Here is a 15520-nt window from a genome sequence, read left to right as displayed (position 1 = left end):
TGGGACAGATGTTAGGGCACTTAAATCTTAGTGAGCGTCGGCAAGGCCATCGTCATTATACTTATAAGCCTTTGTGTCGGAGGGTAAGGCCATAACACGCGTCCATAGCACTGCACACAGAGCAGAGCACAAGATGCCCGATATAGGCACTTTGATTGACATGCCATATAATTGGAAAATTGTCTGCAACTAGAGCATATATTTTGCTGTTGTAAGGACCACCCTCGACACACGAGAACACACACATGGCTTGTCAATAATCAAACGGGGCACAGCAGTTTTATTGCATCCCTTTCCATCCGCTATTTAAAGCAGCATCGCATAAAATTTTATGCATAGTGCAAATAAATGAGAGCAGAAAGAGGCAGTACGTATGTGTGTGAGAGGATGTGAGGGACTCCTGATGCTTCAGCGTCAGACATCGTAACGTCTGCTTCTTCGACTTTGTTTTTGAGATTTAGATATTCACTCCACTCACAAGAGGTGGATATATTGGATTCTATAAATTTGTACATTCTTTTGTAGAATGTAGATACTTCACTCGTAAAGTGATTGTACTTCTATTACAAATATACATACATGTCCTGTATGTATTGTATGTAAGATACTTTCTTAATAAATAGTACATTTTTTAAATCAAAATAGGTCCATATACCATTTCAATCCACTATTTCTGTCCCTAAGTAGCGCTATGTTTCGAAGCTATATAAATAGATGTACATATTCTATGCATTACTATAATTCTTTACCAAATTTTAGAGTACGGTCTGAAACATTCGAATTTATTATTTTTCCTTTTTCATACTTTGAACAGTGTTCCATTTTCACAGCTCCTGTAGTCTGCCTGCTCCGGATGTTGAACTATTTTTTTGGGATAAGAGGGGAAATGGATGCTTATAGGCAGTTTAAATGTAATTCAATATGCCTGGCACTTCTCCACTTCACTTCACTCCACTCCACTCCACTTCTCTTGCCCTACCCACTTTCCTCCACATTATGTTGCACACTTTTGTGAGAGCATGAGTATAATTTCATTTCCATAAAGTTGTCGATGTCAGCGCTGATTTAATTCCATTTCATCTCATCAGAGCCAAGAGACGCAGCGCGTGCTGAAACAATTAAACTTAATTATGTCTGCAGCTTGTCATCCCTATACAGATACAGATATTCGGATACACATTTGAATACGAACATGGCGGCCATAGAGATACTCGCACGAATATACACATACATACATATGTATGTGTGTACTCCTACTTATATGATTATTCAGAGGTTCCTTCAGTGGGGCACTGATTAAAAGTTTCTCACTCGCAAGTGCTCGATTTAATGGAAACTTGTATGCGGTTTTCAACAATTATAATTGATAACTTTTTAATGAATTACTGACAGTCTGCCAGTTTTCAGATACTTTTTAAGCTGTTCGGAAGGGATCGATGCACGGGCACTGCACCGGACTGTGGCACCGAACTCCCTGCACGGGACCGATTGCAGATAATTAAAATTAATTAGCCTGGTCGAATGGGCAAGTCCGGACAACATCATTAACACATAACGATTTAAAGCGCGGTCGTTAAATAATTATTATTATTTTTCACGACTCATTTAACGGCCATTTGCAGGTGTCACATATTTCTCTCATCATCGGCGATTTCTTTTGTTAATTAAGTAATTGATTTTATTTGTTCGTGCTGACCGCACTTGTTTGTTTCAGCTTTATGTTGAAGTAATACAATGTAGTGCAGCTCTTGCCAATTACTATACATATTGTAAAGCAATTAAAGGCAATTAAATGCCGTCTCTGGAAAATGCTCAGTACAATTTTATATTTTTGTTTTTTTTTTTATAGTAGTTATTAATTTAAAAAATAATTAATAATATTTCATGGGACTTTCAGTATGTATTGTTCTGCAGAATATTTTTGACTTGAACTTCACGGGATTTGGATAAAACAATTTTTAAAAATTTTAAAATATATTTTTTGAAGAACGTTTTTACTTTTACACTACATTGTACATTCTCGTATGTACATGTACTCGTTGATTCAAAACGAAGTAGCAAGGGCAGACAATTTATCTTGATTTGAAATGGAGAAAACTTTGGTAAAACTATATGCAACAAACTTAAAAGACAATTGTGTTTAATTTTATCCAAATAAAGTAATGCCGTACAATTTGCATAACAATCAAACCCTGCCGCACATATGCTACCTTTTCCGAGCCAGCCCAGCGCATTAAAAGCCCCAGACAGGAGAAAGTAGAGGAGTGGAATGAGTGGAATAACATTTAAAATAACAATACCCCGGACAACAACCATGATGCAATGTTCCAAATTTTACGAGAGAGTTGACAAGAGCAGGAAAAGGCGTTGGGAGACGCCGGGTATGGAGAAGTCGGAGCAGCGGTAGAACCCGGCAGCAATAAACCACAATCCATGTAATCTACTTAAAAGCTAATCCCTGCTGATGCTGTCGTGTGACACGCTCGCACAACGAGCAAGCCCACATACTCTCACACACAGACAAAGTCACACAAAGACAATTACAATAAACGGGACAGGGCTGCCTGCAGGAGGATATCAACAGCATCATCGGTGAAGGTAAAGGTCGCCACGTTAACGGTAAACGGTCCAGGAGGTACGCGTACCCGTACTCACCTAGCGATTTGTTTGAAATTGAATTTACGGCGTGGCTTCTTGCCTTTGCTCTCACCGCGCCCCTTCTTCCAGACGTGGGTGCGCCAGGCGAGGTCCTGATATTCGAATGAGGGCTTCAGGTAATACAATGCCATCTCCTGGTGGAAAACGGGCGTGATGGAACCGGATAGCGGCGGCACAATCCATATCCAATCGGCGGGACAGCCGTTCCTATGGAAAGGGAATCATTGCGTAAGTAATTGCTCATTATTGACGGGGTGGGGGGAGCTGGGGTTCTAAATCAAGACCCTAAGACTATGCTAAGCGCGATCCTGTTCTGCCTGCCACACAGCCAATGCAAATTGAAATATGGACAGCATATATTTAGTATTCCAAACGGGGCATTAGCATTAATTGGCTTATTTGTTCGTTGTCCGCCTGCTGCTGCCACAAGAATAGATGCACCCCGCCAGACAAGGCTTGGGCATCCAAATTAGTGTTTCAAAAGGGAGCTACCCACGAGCCGACGAGAGGAATTGAAAATAACGATCAAAGTGCAGCCATTAGTAGGTCAGAAAACAAATGTCCAAATGTGGCGATTAAATGACAAATCTGAATTCGGACTGTCTCGCATCAAATACCAATTCCTGGAACAACATAGAAGAAGTGTATGCCTACTTAGAATACGTAACATATTATCCTGAATGTGAACTTATCCAGAATTTAATCAAACCAAATGTTCCTTGTGGTTCCTAAGTTCCTTTGTGTTAGCTTAAGCCAAGCAGTTCTTTAGGGCTGAAGCCAAAAATAGCTACCAGTTAAGATTATACAATAGCGGCAACCCATGGACACAGCGACGTAGAAAAACAAATGAAAGGCGCAGTTCAATAAAATCTGGGAAAAATACATTTAACTGAGGGTTAATTTGGTTTGCTCTCGTTATGAAAATCCGAGATGTTCTTTCCACACCTATTGAGAGAATAAAAAGTTAATTAAATCATTCAAGATTTGGCTGTTGCCTAACACTGAACGTCAATTTAAAACGAAATTAGATTGGTTGAATTTATTCCCGATTCCTCCCTATTTCCAGACAGACTTAATGGACTATATGGCACTCCATTGTATTTTGACAATTTTCAGCTCTACATAATTAAACATTTTTCATTTTGCACCATAAATATGATAGGTACGGGAACTTTTACCGCCGGTAACACTACTCGACAAAATTGAACTTTTGATTTAGGCTGTCAACCAAAATTACTTTTTCTGATAGATTTCGCGATTTAAAATTTTTTGTACTACTTTATTATTTATTTTATGGTGTAATTTTTTTTAAAAGAATTTTTAAAATCTGGTATTTTTTTTCTTGGTTTTTTTCAGAGGTAGTGCTTCTATTTTTAACATAACTTTGGTATCTTTATATCTTGTTGCATAGAACTTTGCAGTTCTGAAAAGCTGAAAAAGCTTTTTACCAAAAATGCTACCCCTTTTCGTTTGCTTTGTTTCCAATCGGCAGTTGGGCCCGCAACCTTCCAAAAAGTATTTTTTGTCTATTTTTTCACTTTTTAGGTTTGGCTAACGAATTTTAGCTCCACCGTTTATCCATAGATTTTAATGAACAATACCTTAAACGACGCCTAATTAATGCGTTTATCTAAAACTAAAAATGTTGGCCAAAAAAATTTTTTTCGACTTTTCCCGAGTTTTTGAAGTCAAAATTTCTAAAAAAAATACCGCAAAAAATGATGAAATTTGAAAGCTTAATATCTTCCAGGCGTTAAGCTGCAGATACAAAAGATCTGGGTCGGATTTATAGCTGCGTTTGTCAGCTTTTCAGAACTGCAAAGTTCTATGCAACCAGATATAAAATACTTAAGTTATGTGAAAAATAGAAGCACTACCTCTGCAAAAAAAAAACAAACAAAAAATACCAGATTTTAAAAAATTCTTTAAAAAAAACTACACCAAAAAAAAAAAAACCATAATTCGCTAAAAATTTGTAAGCCCCGAAATGTATAAGAATTTTAGAGGTTGCTACCGAACTTTACAAAAAATTGTAATCAAGAAAATTAAAAAAAAAATGTTTGCTGAATGAGTTGGATAATTAAAAAGTAAGTAAGCAACCTGCAAAAGATTTTGCGAGCAGACAATACAACCCAGCGACCGCACCCGATCAGACACAACAAAGACAGCAGTAATGCGCCAACAGTATATTTACCCAAAAATTTGTATTTTCTTTCCGTGGTAGCAACCCCCAAACATTAAACCAAAAATTGTATAATTTTATTAAATAACAAAGAACAAAATTGGGGGTGCTCACTTGTATCCAATTTTTTTACGAGTAAAAGATTAGCGTATCGTGATCAAATATATAATTACATAAAATTGCTATTTTTCGATGATGAACATGTTGAATTGCAAAGCATTTAACGTGCGCGAAAAAAGCCAGAACACAGGGCTATCCTTCGATATAGTTGGGCAGATAAAATATGAAAAATGATATATTCATTTCTGTTCAGCCAAACCCCTCCCACTAAAGAGGATTTCCCCTTTGCGAGAAAAGAGAAAATTCTGACATATTGTACGGCATTTATGTGTCTCGCGAGCTCTTTACATAAACGCTGGCGACAGCAAATTGGAAACAATAAATTTATTTTTGCACCTGCAAAGAGTTTTCCCACCACTTTTTCGCTGAGCTTCTGTGTGCGTATGTGCCGGCGGAAGTCAAATAAAACACGTTAAGCCATAAACATGCGGCTGGGATATGCCATAAATGCAGACCCTGCTCAACCATAAAGCAGCAGCCGCTCCACCTCCACCATTGCTGCACTGCCTACCCACCCATAATTGCCGATCCAGACTACGCTTACCTCAACTTTGACTCGTTCTCGAAGTGCTTCATGAAGCTCTCGCTGGCCGTGTGGTGATCCACAATGGTCACATTGCGGCTCTGAAACGAGTGCAGCACGGCTATGTTCATCTCTACGACGGCCTTGTCCTTCCACAAGGAAGTCGGTGTCCGGGTGTCCAAATTCATTTTCAGCGCTACAGTCTGAAACAACAAAAAAAAAAACCATTTTGTGTGCGTAATTGAAAATTGATGGGAGAGTTCCCTGGGATACTCGTAGATGGTGTTTCGCTCTAATTGAAGAGTGTTGTCAAATTTCGATTACGGTTTTTGGTTTTTGTGGCCAGGAACTAATAATTACTGGTAACAGGGCTGGCCTACATGCACCAACAAGTGCCCTCGAGCACTGCAGCTCTGCAGCATCCCACTGACTGTGGTTGCTAAACCACAGGCCCAACTATATGTCAATTATAAATCCAGCCCCCAGCAATAGAAAGTTATGAGTAAAATCAACTGTGGTTGAGTTGTGTGCACACGACTCTTGGAGTTTATGGAATTTAAAGGAGATATTTTCCACTTCGCATTAAATTGCCCTCTACCTGATTCCACTTTTTTAGTAACTTTCTGTTTAAATGACTTCTACTAATATTAGCGGAATAGGATCGGAACTTTTTCATATAGTCGTCCGAATACAAATTTATGAAATTCGTGAATAAAAAAGGATATCAATATCCGCAATTTTCCACCTATCAGACAAGCACGTCAAAATATTTTGTGTGTGCTTTTATAATGATTGCATTATGACGTGATAAAATTGAACAGCATTTCCAATGGGAGCTAGGAGCGTAGGTGCATTCAGCTGAAAACTAATTAGGCTGGCGAAATCGATCCAAATGTCACTGGAGCTGCGTATATTTAGTTAAAGGCTATAATCACATGAGGAACTTATCAAGCGAGTAATTCTCTCTGGAACCTCTTCAAGCTTTAAAGCAGTTTTCCTTCTTAAGTGCTGTTAACCCACTTTCCTCTCTCCCACGTCACGGGCAAAAGAATGCCAAACGCTTTATGCCAGGCCAGCGAGAAAGATAAAAGAGGATGAGGCGCTGAAGGAGGCCGGCCATATAATGAAATAAGCGCCGGAACGAGCGGCTTGTACAAAGACAGCAAGGACATAAAGCGCGGACAATGTTAACGGAGTGAGGATATCAGGGTATCAATTCATAAATTACAATACCACTCCGCAGCCGGACCTTACCAGACTCAAACTTACCTCCAACATATTGCGCCGATTTGTGTCGCATAAATTCCGACAGCCAATCTCCGTGGACATGTACCAGCCGCTGAATGTGGTCGCTGTGAACTGGATTCCACCCACATCGAAAAGCATGCTGGAAACGGCGGGCAGCGCGTACCAGCGCAGCCCCAGCTCCGTGAACCACTCGAATCTGCAAAGAGGGGGCACATTGGACGGTTATTCATTTTCTACATTAATACTATCCATTACTATACATTCTTACTACCTACAACTTTCACTCGTTACTAATTAATTTGTATTTAGGTTTATTTAGACTAACGGATATTTTAATGTTGACTTCCAGTAGAACGTTTGTTTTTTATGTTTCCGTTATCATAGCCATAGTCTTCATAACATCACCTACAGCAAGTCTATGGATTAGTAATTTCTTGTTGAATTGAATATTTCACATTTAAAATATAAAAAAAAATTTTCAAAAAGTACCGACTTAGTCAACAAGTCAACAGCGTCCTTGGGTTTCAGAAAGCTTTCTCCATTGCAAGGGAAAGTTTCGTAGCTATTTCGGTACTCGAATAAATATTTATCAATGTGGCTTGCATAATGCTATATAAGTTCCTCCGCAAGGGAACAAGTCACATTTGAAGTATAAAACCTCCAAATATGAGAAGGTTTCTCGTTTTCCTAGTACTGATCGGAGTTGGCCAATCGACGGCAAAGCTGAACCGATTTGCAACTGCACAGGCAGAGCAACTTCACCAAGACCCATGGAAACGTGAAGGCTGAGAAGACGCTGCTGGCTGCGAAGTACGTGCTCGAGGCCCCTACAACAAGCTCGGCGCCCACCGAAACACTGAACAATTACGTAAACATGGAGTACTACGGTATGATTGGTATAGGAACCCCGGAGCAAAGCTTCAACATTCTTTTCGATACGGGATCGTGCCAAGCGCCAAGTGCAGAAGCAGCAACGAGGCTTGCCAAACTCACCTATGTGGCCAATGGGACGAGTTTTAGCATCTACTACGGAACTGGCAGCCTCACGGGCTTCCTCTCCACGGATATATTTTGGGTGGCAGGGATGAAGATCTAAGGGCAGACATTCGCTGAGGCAATCAAGGAGCCGTGGTCAACGGCATCATGGGACTGGAATTCAAGTCGATTGCCGTAGACGACGTGGACCCCGCCATTCGACAACATGATCGCGCAGGGCCTTCAAGATGAACCTGTCATCTCCTTCTATCTGAACCGTCAGGGACCCGCACTGCAAGGCGGTGAGCTCATCCTGGGCGGGGGAATCGACCCCAGCCTCTATACAGGGACTCTAACCTACGTCCCAGTCTCGAAGGCCGGTTATTGGCTCCGGCTATCTTTACCCTGGCACCGAATGACTACATCGTCAAGTTAACGGAGGCCGGTAAAACCCGTTGCATGTCCAGCTTTACCTACATGTCAGGAAACAAACTTTGGATTCTCGGCGACCTTTTTAATCGGCAAGTTCAATACGGTCTTCGATAAGGGTAATCAAGGATTGGATTTGCTAGAGTAGCTTCGTATTCATATTTACATTATTAAAATGTGGTGGTAATTGCCGCTTAAAAATCAGGTTACCTCTGATTGCTTTCAGCTTATTAAAATTGGGTGCATCTATCCCGTTGTTTGTATTTACAAAGAATAATAACGAGATGCATACGAGATGTACATATGAAGTCTTCGAGTAGCAACCATGTTTTTTGCTTTTATTAGTCATTTGGTTTACTTACTTGGGATGGGTCAGCGGCACTTCCAGTATCAATTCGGGCGGATAGTCAAAGTAGTCCGGATCATGACCGTTGGCGGAGACCACCACAGGCAAGATGTCCCATTCGCCGCCCTTGCTCTTCCAGCCAAGTTTAATGCAGACCTGCGAAAGAGGCGGCAATCAGTTAGGATGAAAGTGAACGGGATGGACGCATAGGCTAGATAGAGATTCGGATGGAACATCAAATAAATGTGAAGCGAAATCGAAAATCAACATGGTCAGACGCTGTCCGGACTGTGACGGCGACTGTGCCGGGAATAAAAATATACATGTGTAAAAATAAATGGAGATACTTTGGGGCTCAGTTTTACATGCAAATATATCAGAGTCAGTATGGGACTGCCACCCACTCTCTGGCAGCATCTGCCGCCCTATGACGTACTCGTATTTGTATCCGTATTTATTGACAGCTTTCTTGCTTGTTCGGTTTTTGCGTATTTAAAAAGAGATTTATTACAACGAGTTATAGGGCGAACTTTGTCGTTGTGCCGCCGTTTTTGTTGTTAGTGCTTTGGGGACTTTTTCAACTTGTTGGTTCACCGAAAGGTCGCCAGTAAAGAGCTGCCACAGATGAGCGGCAGGGAGCGGAAAAAGGGAGATTGGATCCCGATTTAAAGGCAGGAGAAATTATTGCGACCCAATACTATGATGGACGAGGGAGAATGTGTGAGAGAGTCCAATAAGCTCAATATCTGCATTAATATTGGGTATAATACTGATGAGCGGGTAAACCAATGTTAGAATTGATGGTTACTATATTTATCACCCAACAATGAAAATCAAATCCAAACAAGAAAATATACAAAAAAAAAAAATTATCATAATGTATTTAATTAACTTTCTCAATCTGCTTAAATATCTTCTGTCCGCTAATTATACCCTGTGCTCAAAGAGTTTAGGGGTATATTAGATTTGTGGGTGAAGTAGATGTATGTAACGCCCAAAAGTAAGTGTTTCCGAATCGATATAGCCAATGAAAAATTAGAATAGACCCAAAAAACCGAGAACTTTGGTGGCGTAAATTGGGACTTTGGCGGGACATAACGGCAGGTGTTGGTGTGATAGGAGAAAAGGGTAGACAGATGTAGCGGAATCCCCTCCAGCATTAATTAACAAATTAAGTTGTCGCTTTTGCGAACAGCTATACGATATACACAGATACGAGATTTCTGCGCTTACGTAAATTACGTATAAAATATTTTGTATAGCACACATAAATCATAAGAACAGACGAGTATGCTGACTGAGTGAGGCTATACATGTAGAGCCGTGGCCCTTGCCGCAGCTCACAACTTTCCCGCTCGTGTTAGTTGAATACAGTTCAGTTTCTTACCTGCGTCCATTCCCCTGCTCTACCCAAAACTTATGAAACTTCAGTTAATCTCACCTCAGTAAACTCCACATTCATGGGATCGCCAATGATCTTTCCGTCTGACTGCTTATAGCCGGCATAGGATATTAACTGATTATTCCAAATGCGATAATCGTGTCGGCCATCTGTACGCTGGGGAAAAATCGTAATTGCAGATCTATAACAAAAAAATTACGTAATCAATTAACAAGTAAAAAACTTTTAACAATTTTTAGGCACAACGCTTTAAGTTCGGAAAAGCTATATTTCCGAGCTACTATAAGCCTTTACGTATATATTTTAATGCGTGTGAAAAGTCAAAAGTGCAACATTTATGAGAGCTAGTATAAATTGAACCGCGACGGGTGGACTCTTCAAATATTTATGGAAAACCAAAATTGGCGGTACGGTATTTTGCAGACACGCGCTCGATTTGGCCAATTAGCAAGGAAAAACATAATTTGCCAATCACTTTCCACAAACACCGGTTGCCATACGTTGAGTAGATTATTTAAAAATTTGAATTTTGTGTGCCAAAGAGAATATGGAATGCGAGCATGAACAGCTGCATCATATTCAAGGCTTAAAGCGATTAGCGAGCATCGAACATGTTCTGCTCCCACTAATTACCATAAGCTGATAATTATTCTGCTTACCAAAATTCGAAAATATCCGCTGTATATGGGAAGAACATATTGGCCCAGAAAACATCTGAACAGTTTTTCTTTCATTTGAGTTTTTATATCCGGCGTCAACTCAACGAGGGTGCGCCCTCTCTAACTCTTTCTCTATATATCTCTCAACTACTAGTTTTTTCCCCAGTGTTGCCCAAACTTTAGAATGGTCACTTACCTCAGGTTACCTTTATTGGTTGCATATTTGATGTGGTTGCAAATTGCCTCGAACATGCCACTTGTTGTAGTAACATAACGGCAATCAAAGACCTGAAACAAAAATGACAAACTAATTATTCAAATCAACAACAATCCGTGCAAAATGAGAGACTTTCCCTGAAGCGTCTCACTCATAATTTGCATTCTACTCGTGGCAGGGGAGTCTGCTTTTCTACAAAGTTTAAATTAACTAATATATTCATATGCTTGCAGCAACTACAAGTACAAGCAACAATAAATACCAGTAGACAACAAATAATTGCTGTTACATGGCATCAAAGTGCCACTCCTGCCACCCTGAACTGTCCAACAGTTTTTGCGCGCCGTACAACAGGGCGCATGATAAATTTAACACAAATTTATATGTAACTTCTACATATATTTGTGTGGTTTTTAGCCATGGGGTCCTAACAATATAAGAGCGTTGTTTGCAACTTGTTCATACTTTTACATTGAAACCCTTTTTCAATTATACCGCTTCATTGCATTTTTTGCAACATTTCTGTTTCTATCTCTTGAGCTTCTACAAATCGTATTATTTTAGTGTTTGACGCACCTGTTTTTTTCGGGTTGTCCCCATTGGGGGAAAAAACAGCTGAAAGTACTAACACTTGGCTTTTTGGGCTTTCTGTGTTCGGCCCACTTGAAACTGAAATTAATTTCAAGCTTGGGAAACCCTTTTTCATACGATTTTCTGCTGTGTTGGCTTTTGTCATGTTTTTTGTTTGGGGAAAATCGAAGGAAAACGAGTTTCCTAATTATGTTTGGAAAACAAACCCAACCGAACCCTTTTGAAGTGTCTCACCCACACACATCCATTTCATTTAAAATAAATGTTTCCCCTTTTCTGGTTTTTGGCTAGTGTTATTGCAGACATTTTTGTAAATGGGTTTTGTATTATATCATGAACAGTCATGGTCCTAAATTAAATTATCATATGAGATATTTACGAATCACAAATTGGATATATGTATATATGGATGTATGTATGCAGTACTACGATTTAGGAAGCTTAAATGAAGAATAATACGGTTGCTTCGTTGAGGTTATTAAATAACACTACTCGACAAAATTGAACGTTTTTTTTCCGCTTCGAACCAAACAAACTTTTCAAGGTAGATTGGGAGCTTTAATTATACACGTACTCAAAACAGAGTTGAGGGGTATATTATATTTGTGGTAAAAGTGGATGTGTGTAACGCAGAGAAGGAAACGTTTCCGACCCCATAAAGTATATATATTCTTGATCAGCATCAATAGCCAAGTCGATAGAGCCATGTCTGTCTGTCCGTCTGCCTGTCTGTCCGTCTTGTTGAGCGCCTAGATCTCAGAGACTAGAAGAGCTAGGGCAACCAAATTTGGTTTCCAGACTCATGTGATATCACACTGCTAAAAGTGTATTTCAAAATTTCGCCCCGCCCCCTTCCGGCCCCACAAAAAACGAAAATCTGTGGCAGGCACATTTTTAAAGATACGATAAAACTAAAAACGCAGTATCCTAGAGAATGACCATATCTACCAGATTGCCGAATTTGAATCAGATCGGATCATAATTATAGCCAGAATGAAGAAATTCATTTTCAGTTGCTTCCCCTGCCCCCTCCTGACAACGACAACGCAACTCATTTTCCTTCTCGCTCGCACACTCTGCTGCGTTCAGTGCGAGAGCAACCCCCAGCGGAGGAGATGTAGAATATAAATGGTACAAGTACAATCTACATGTTAGATGTAGAATATACATTGTAGATATAGACAACAGATGTAGTTTTTTTTTTTAGTTCTAAAATTCTAAAAAATCATAAGCTCAAAAATGTATATACTGACTGAGTACGGGTATAAGTAGAGTCGCGTCCCCAGAAGCGACTCACACGTTCCTTATCGATTTTTGTGTGAATTTTTTCCGAAATTTTCACTCTATTTTTATACCCGTACTCAAAAAGAGTTAAGGGGTATATTAGATTTGTGGTAAAAGTGGATGTGTGTAACGCAGAGAAGGAAACGTTTCCGACCCCATAAAGTATATATATTCTTGATCAGCATCAATAGCCGAGTCGATATAGCCATGTCTGTCTGTCCGTCTGTCCGTCTGTCTGTCTTGTTGAGCGCCTAGATCTCAGAGACTATAAGAGCTAGGGCAACCAAATTTGGTTTCCAGACTTATGTGATATCCCACTGCTACAAGTGTATTTCAAAATTTCGCCCCGCCCCCTTCCGCCCCCACAAAAAACGAAAATCTGTAGCAGGCACATTTTTAAAGATACGATAAAACTAAAAACGCAGTATCGTAGAGAATGACCATATCTACCAGACTGCCGAATCTGAATCAGATCGGATCATAATTATAGCCAGAATGAAGAAATTAATTTTCAGTTGCTTCACCTCCCCCTCCCGCGCTCGACAACACAACTCATTTTCCTTCTCGCTCGCACACTCTGCCGCGTTCAGTACGCGAGCAACCCCTAGCGGAGGAGATGTAGAATATGAATGGAACATGTACAATCTACATGTTAGATGTAGAATAGACATTATATATGTAGATGTAGATAGCAGATGTAGCAAAAAAATGTAAAATGTAAAATTTTTTTTTTTTTTTTCTAAAATTCTAAAAAATTATAAGCTCAATAATGCATATACTGACTGAGTACGGGTATAAGTAGAGTCGTGTCCCCAGAAACGACTCACACGTTCCTTCTCGTTTTGCGTATAGGTGCGTTATCCATTTTATCACCATGAATCAAAAATCAAAAATCCTGTGAAAGTTCCTACAATTTTCTTGTCAACGTTACGTTTTTTGTTAATATATGAACTTCAGATTTTGGGTAAAAATTATGAAAGGGCCCAAAACGTTGGGACAGCAACGTTTTAAGCGGTAAAATGTGATTTTCGGAAATAAGTAAAGGACACAGGATTTATTTTATTTTCGACTTTTCGTGAGTTTTTAAAGAAAAATTTCGTAAAAAATACAACACAAAAATCATAATTTTTTCATTTGAAAGCTTAATATTTCCCAAACGGTTAGCTGAAATCACAAATTGTAGGGGACTTATTTATACCTGCATTTCTTAGCTTTTCAGAATAGTAAAGTTTATTACAGCTGTTTAGAGGAGGATACCACATGTATCACCTGGTTTAACAATAAAACGTCACGAACAGATTATTATACAAATATGTTTATTCTTGTCGATTAGGTCGATTAGGCGACGATGTTTCAGGTACGAGTGCTACGTCAAGACTCACTAAGGGCAGGCGGACCGAACTGCCCGTGCCCCAATACAAGCGAGAGAAAGATAGATGAAGAGAGCGATGGGGAAGGCGAAAGAAAAAAGAAAGATAGATGCATATATAAACCGCGATTCGTGTTTATACATATATGCGACGAAAGAAAAGTTCGAGAGATTGCATACAAGCATAGAGCGAGAGAGTGTTCGGGAGAACGAAAGAGATAAATGAAACGGCTATTACAGTGAGGGGGGCGGGTGTAGATACATGTCGATTACAATTAGGTACAGTGGGCAGTGCAAATAACGAAAAAATAACAGGAATTACTTTAAGGCTGCACCACTGACTAAAAATACTAAATAATGCTCGGGTGGTAGACCGAACAACAACCAAATGTAAGACACTTAAGTTATGTGAGAAACGGAAGTGCTACCTTTTAAAAAAGCTTTAACAAAATACCAGATTAAAAAAATTACTTAAACGAGGGGGTGAGCGCCTGGGCGCGACCACTAACCCGACCAGCAGCAAACATTTTAAGCATATATTATTTAACTGAATTTTACATTTACATTTTTTGCCGTTATCTACACTACATATCTATTATATTATACACTAACATGTATATTCTACATGTACCATTTAGATTCTACATCTCCTCCGCCGCACTGAACGCGGCGAGTGCGAGCGAGAAGGATGAGTTGTGTTGTCTCCGTCGTGATGGGGAGGGGGACGTTAATTTCTTCATCTGGCTATAATTAGCCGCTAGTCAGATTTGGCATCTGGAGTAGGGCATCCTCGCGGTTTTAGTTTTATCGTATCTTTAAATTGTGCCGCCACTTCGCCTTGGTGGGGGGGGGGGGGGCGCTGTACACTTGAGCGGGTATCACATAGCTGGAACCTTGGTTTCGCTGCGCTCGAGACCGGGCCACGGACGGACAGACGGACAGCGGACAGCGGACGGCGGACGGACGGACGGACGGACGGACGACAGACGGCACGCCGGCAGGCGATCGATATATCTTTATGGGGCGTCCCCGCGTTACACACACCACTTACCCCTAATACCCCAACCTTTTTTGAGTACGGGTATAAAAAAGTTCTTCTTTTTCACTAAGCATGTTTAAGCCCCAAATCTATCAAAAAAAAGTTGGTCTAGTTCAAAGCGGCGAAATCGTGTCGGATAGTGTAATTAGCAGTAGAACAATGAAGCCTGAAGGAATAAGACATTTTCCCCAACGTTAATAGTCGCAGTACTTAGTAAAGTATTTTGTCTTCTGTCTTCTGGCGCACTATGTATACATATGGGGTTCCCTGGCGTTCGTTCCGCGACGTGGTTATGTTACCCGTTGATATATTTGGTTAGACCTACATCACCAGAGTGGTTACGAGCGCGGTTTTAGATAGCCGGACGGGCCGGGGTCGGTTGGGAAGGCGCGGGTGATTTTGGGGGGGGATAGCTGTCCGCGGGGCACGCGTACGGCGGCGACCGAACTTTTTATCCTAAAAATTATATGCCGAGGTT

General features: G+C 40.3%; 2 protein-coding genes across 3 annotated transcripts in view; one reads left to right on the top strand and one right to left on the bottom strand.

Annotated features, from left to right (window-relative positions):
- The window catches only part of LOC111073908 (nitric oxide synthase), a 44406-nt gene that overhangs the window by 9790 nt on the left and 19096 nt on the right, over positions 1–15520 (bottom strand). For both annotated transcript variants that reach the window (XM_022366469.2, XM_022366470.2), the window contains 6 exons: positions 10739–10830; positions 9923–10064; positions 8498–8637; positions 6753–6927; positions 5505–5686; positions 2656–2865 (listed from right to left, as the gene is read on the bottom strand). In XM_022366469.2, the coding sequence (XP_022222161.2) occupies positions 2656–2865; positions 5505–5686; positions 6753–6927; positions 8498–8637; positions 9923–10064; positions 10739–10830 (941 nt within the window). The remainder of the gene's footprint in view (positions 1–2655; positions 2866–5504; positions 5687–6752; positions 6928–8497; positions 8638–9922; positions 10065–10738; positions 10831–15520) is intronic.
- Positions 7398–8309, top strand: LOC111073904 (cyprosin). The gene is given in 7 exon segments (XM_022366459.2): positions 7398–7463; positions 7465–7864; positions 7867–7913; positions 7915–8097; positions 8100–8222; positions 8224–8257; positions 8260–8309. Coding segments are annotated over 7 exon segments (903 nt in total).

Source organism: Drosophila obscura, unplaced genomic scaffold (genome assembly GCF_018151105.1).
Source record: "Drosophila obscura isolate BZ-5 IFL unplaced genomic scaffold, ASM1815110v1 contig_9, whole genome shotgun sequence".
In the NCBI taxonomy this organism is placed as follows: domain Eukaryota; kingdom Metazoa; phylum Arthropoda; class Insecta; order Diptera; family Drosophilidae; genus Drosophila; species Drosophila obscura.
Note: the sequence above shows the minus strand (reverse complement) of the source record. Positions and strands in the feature narration are given on the sequence as shown.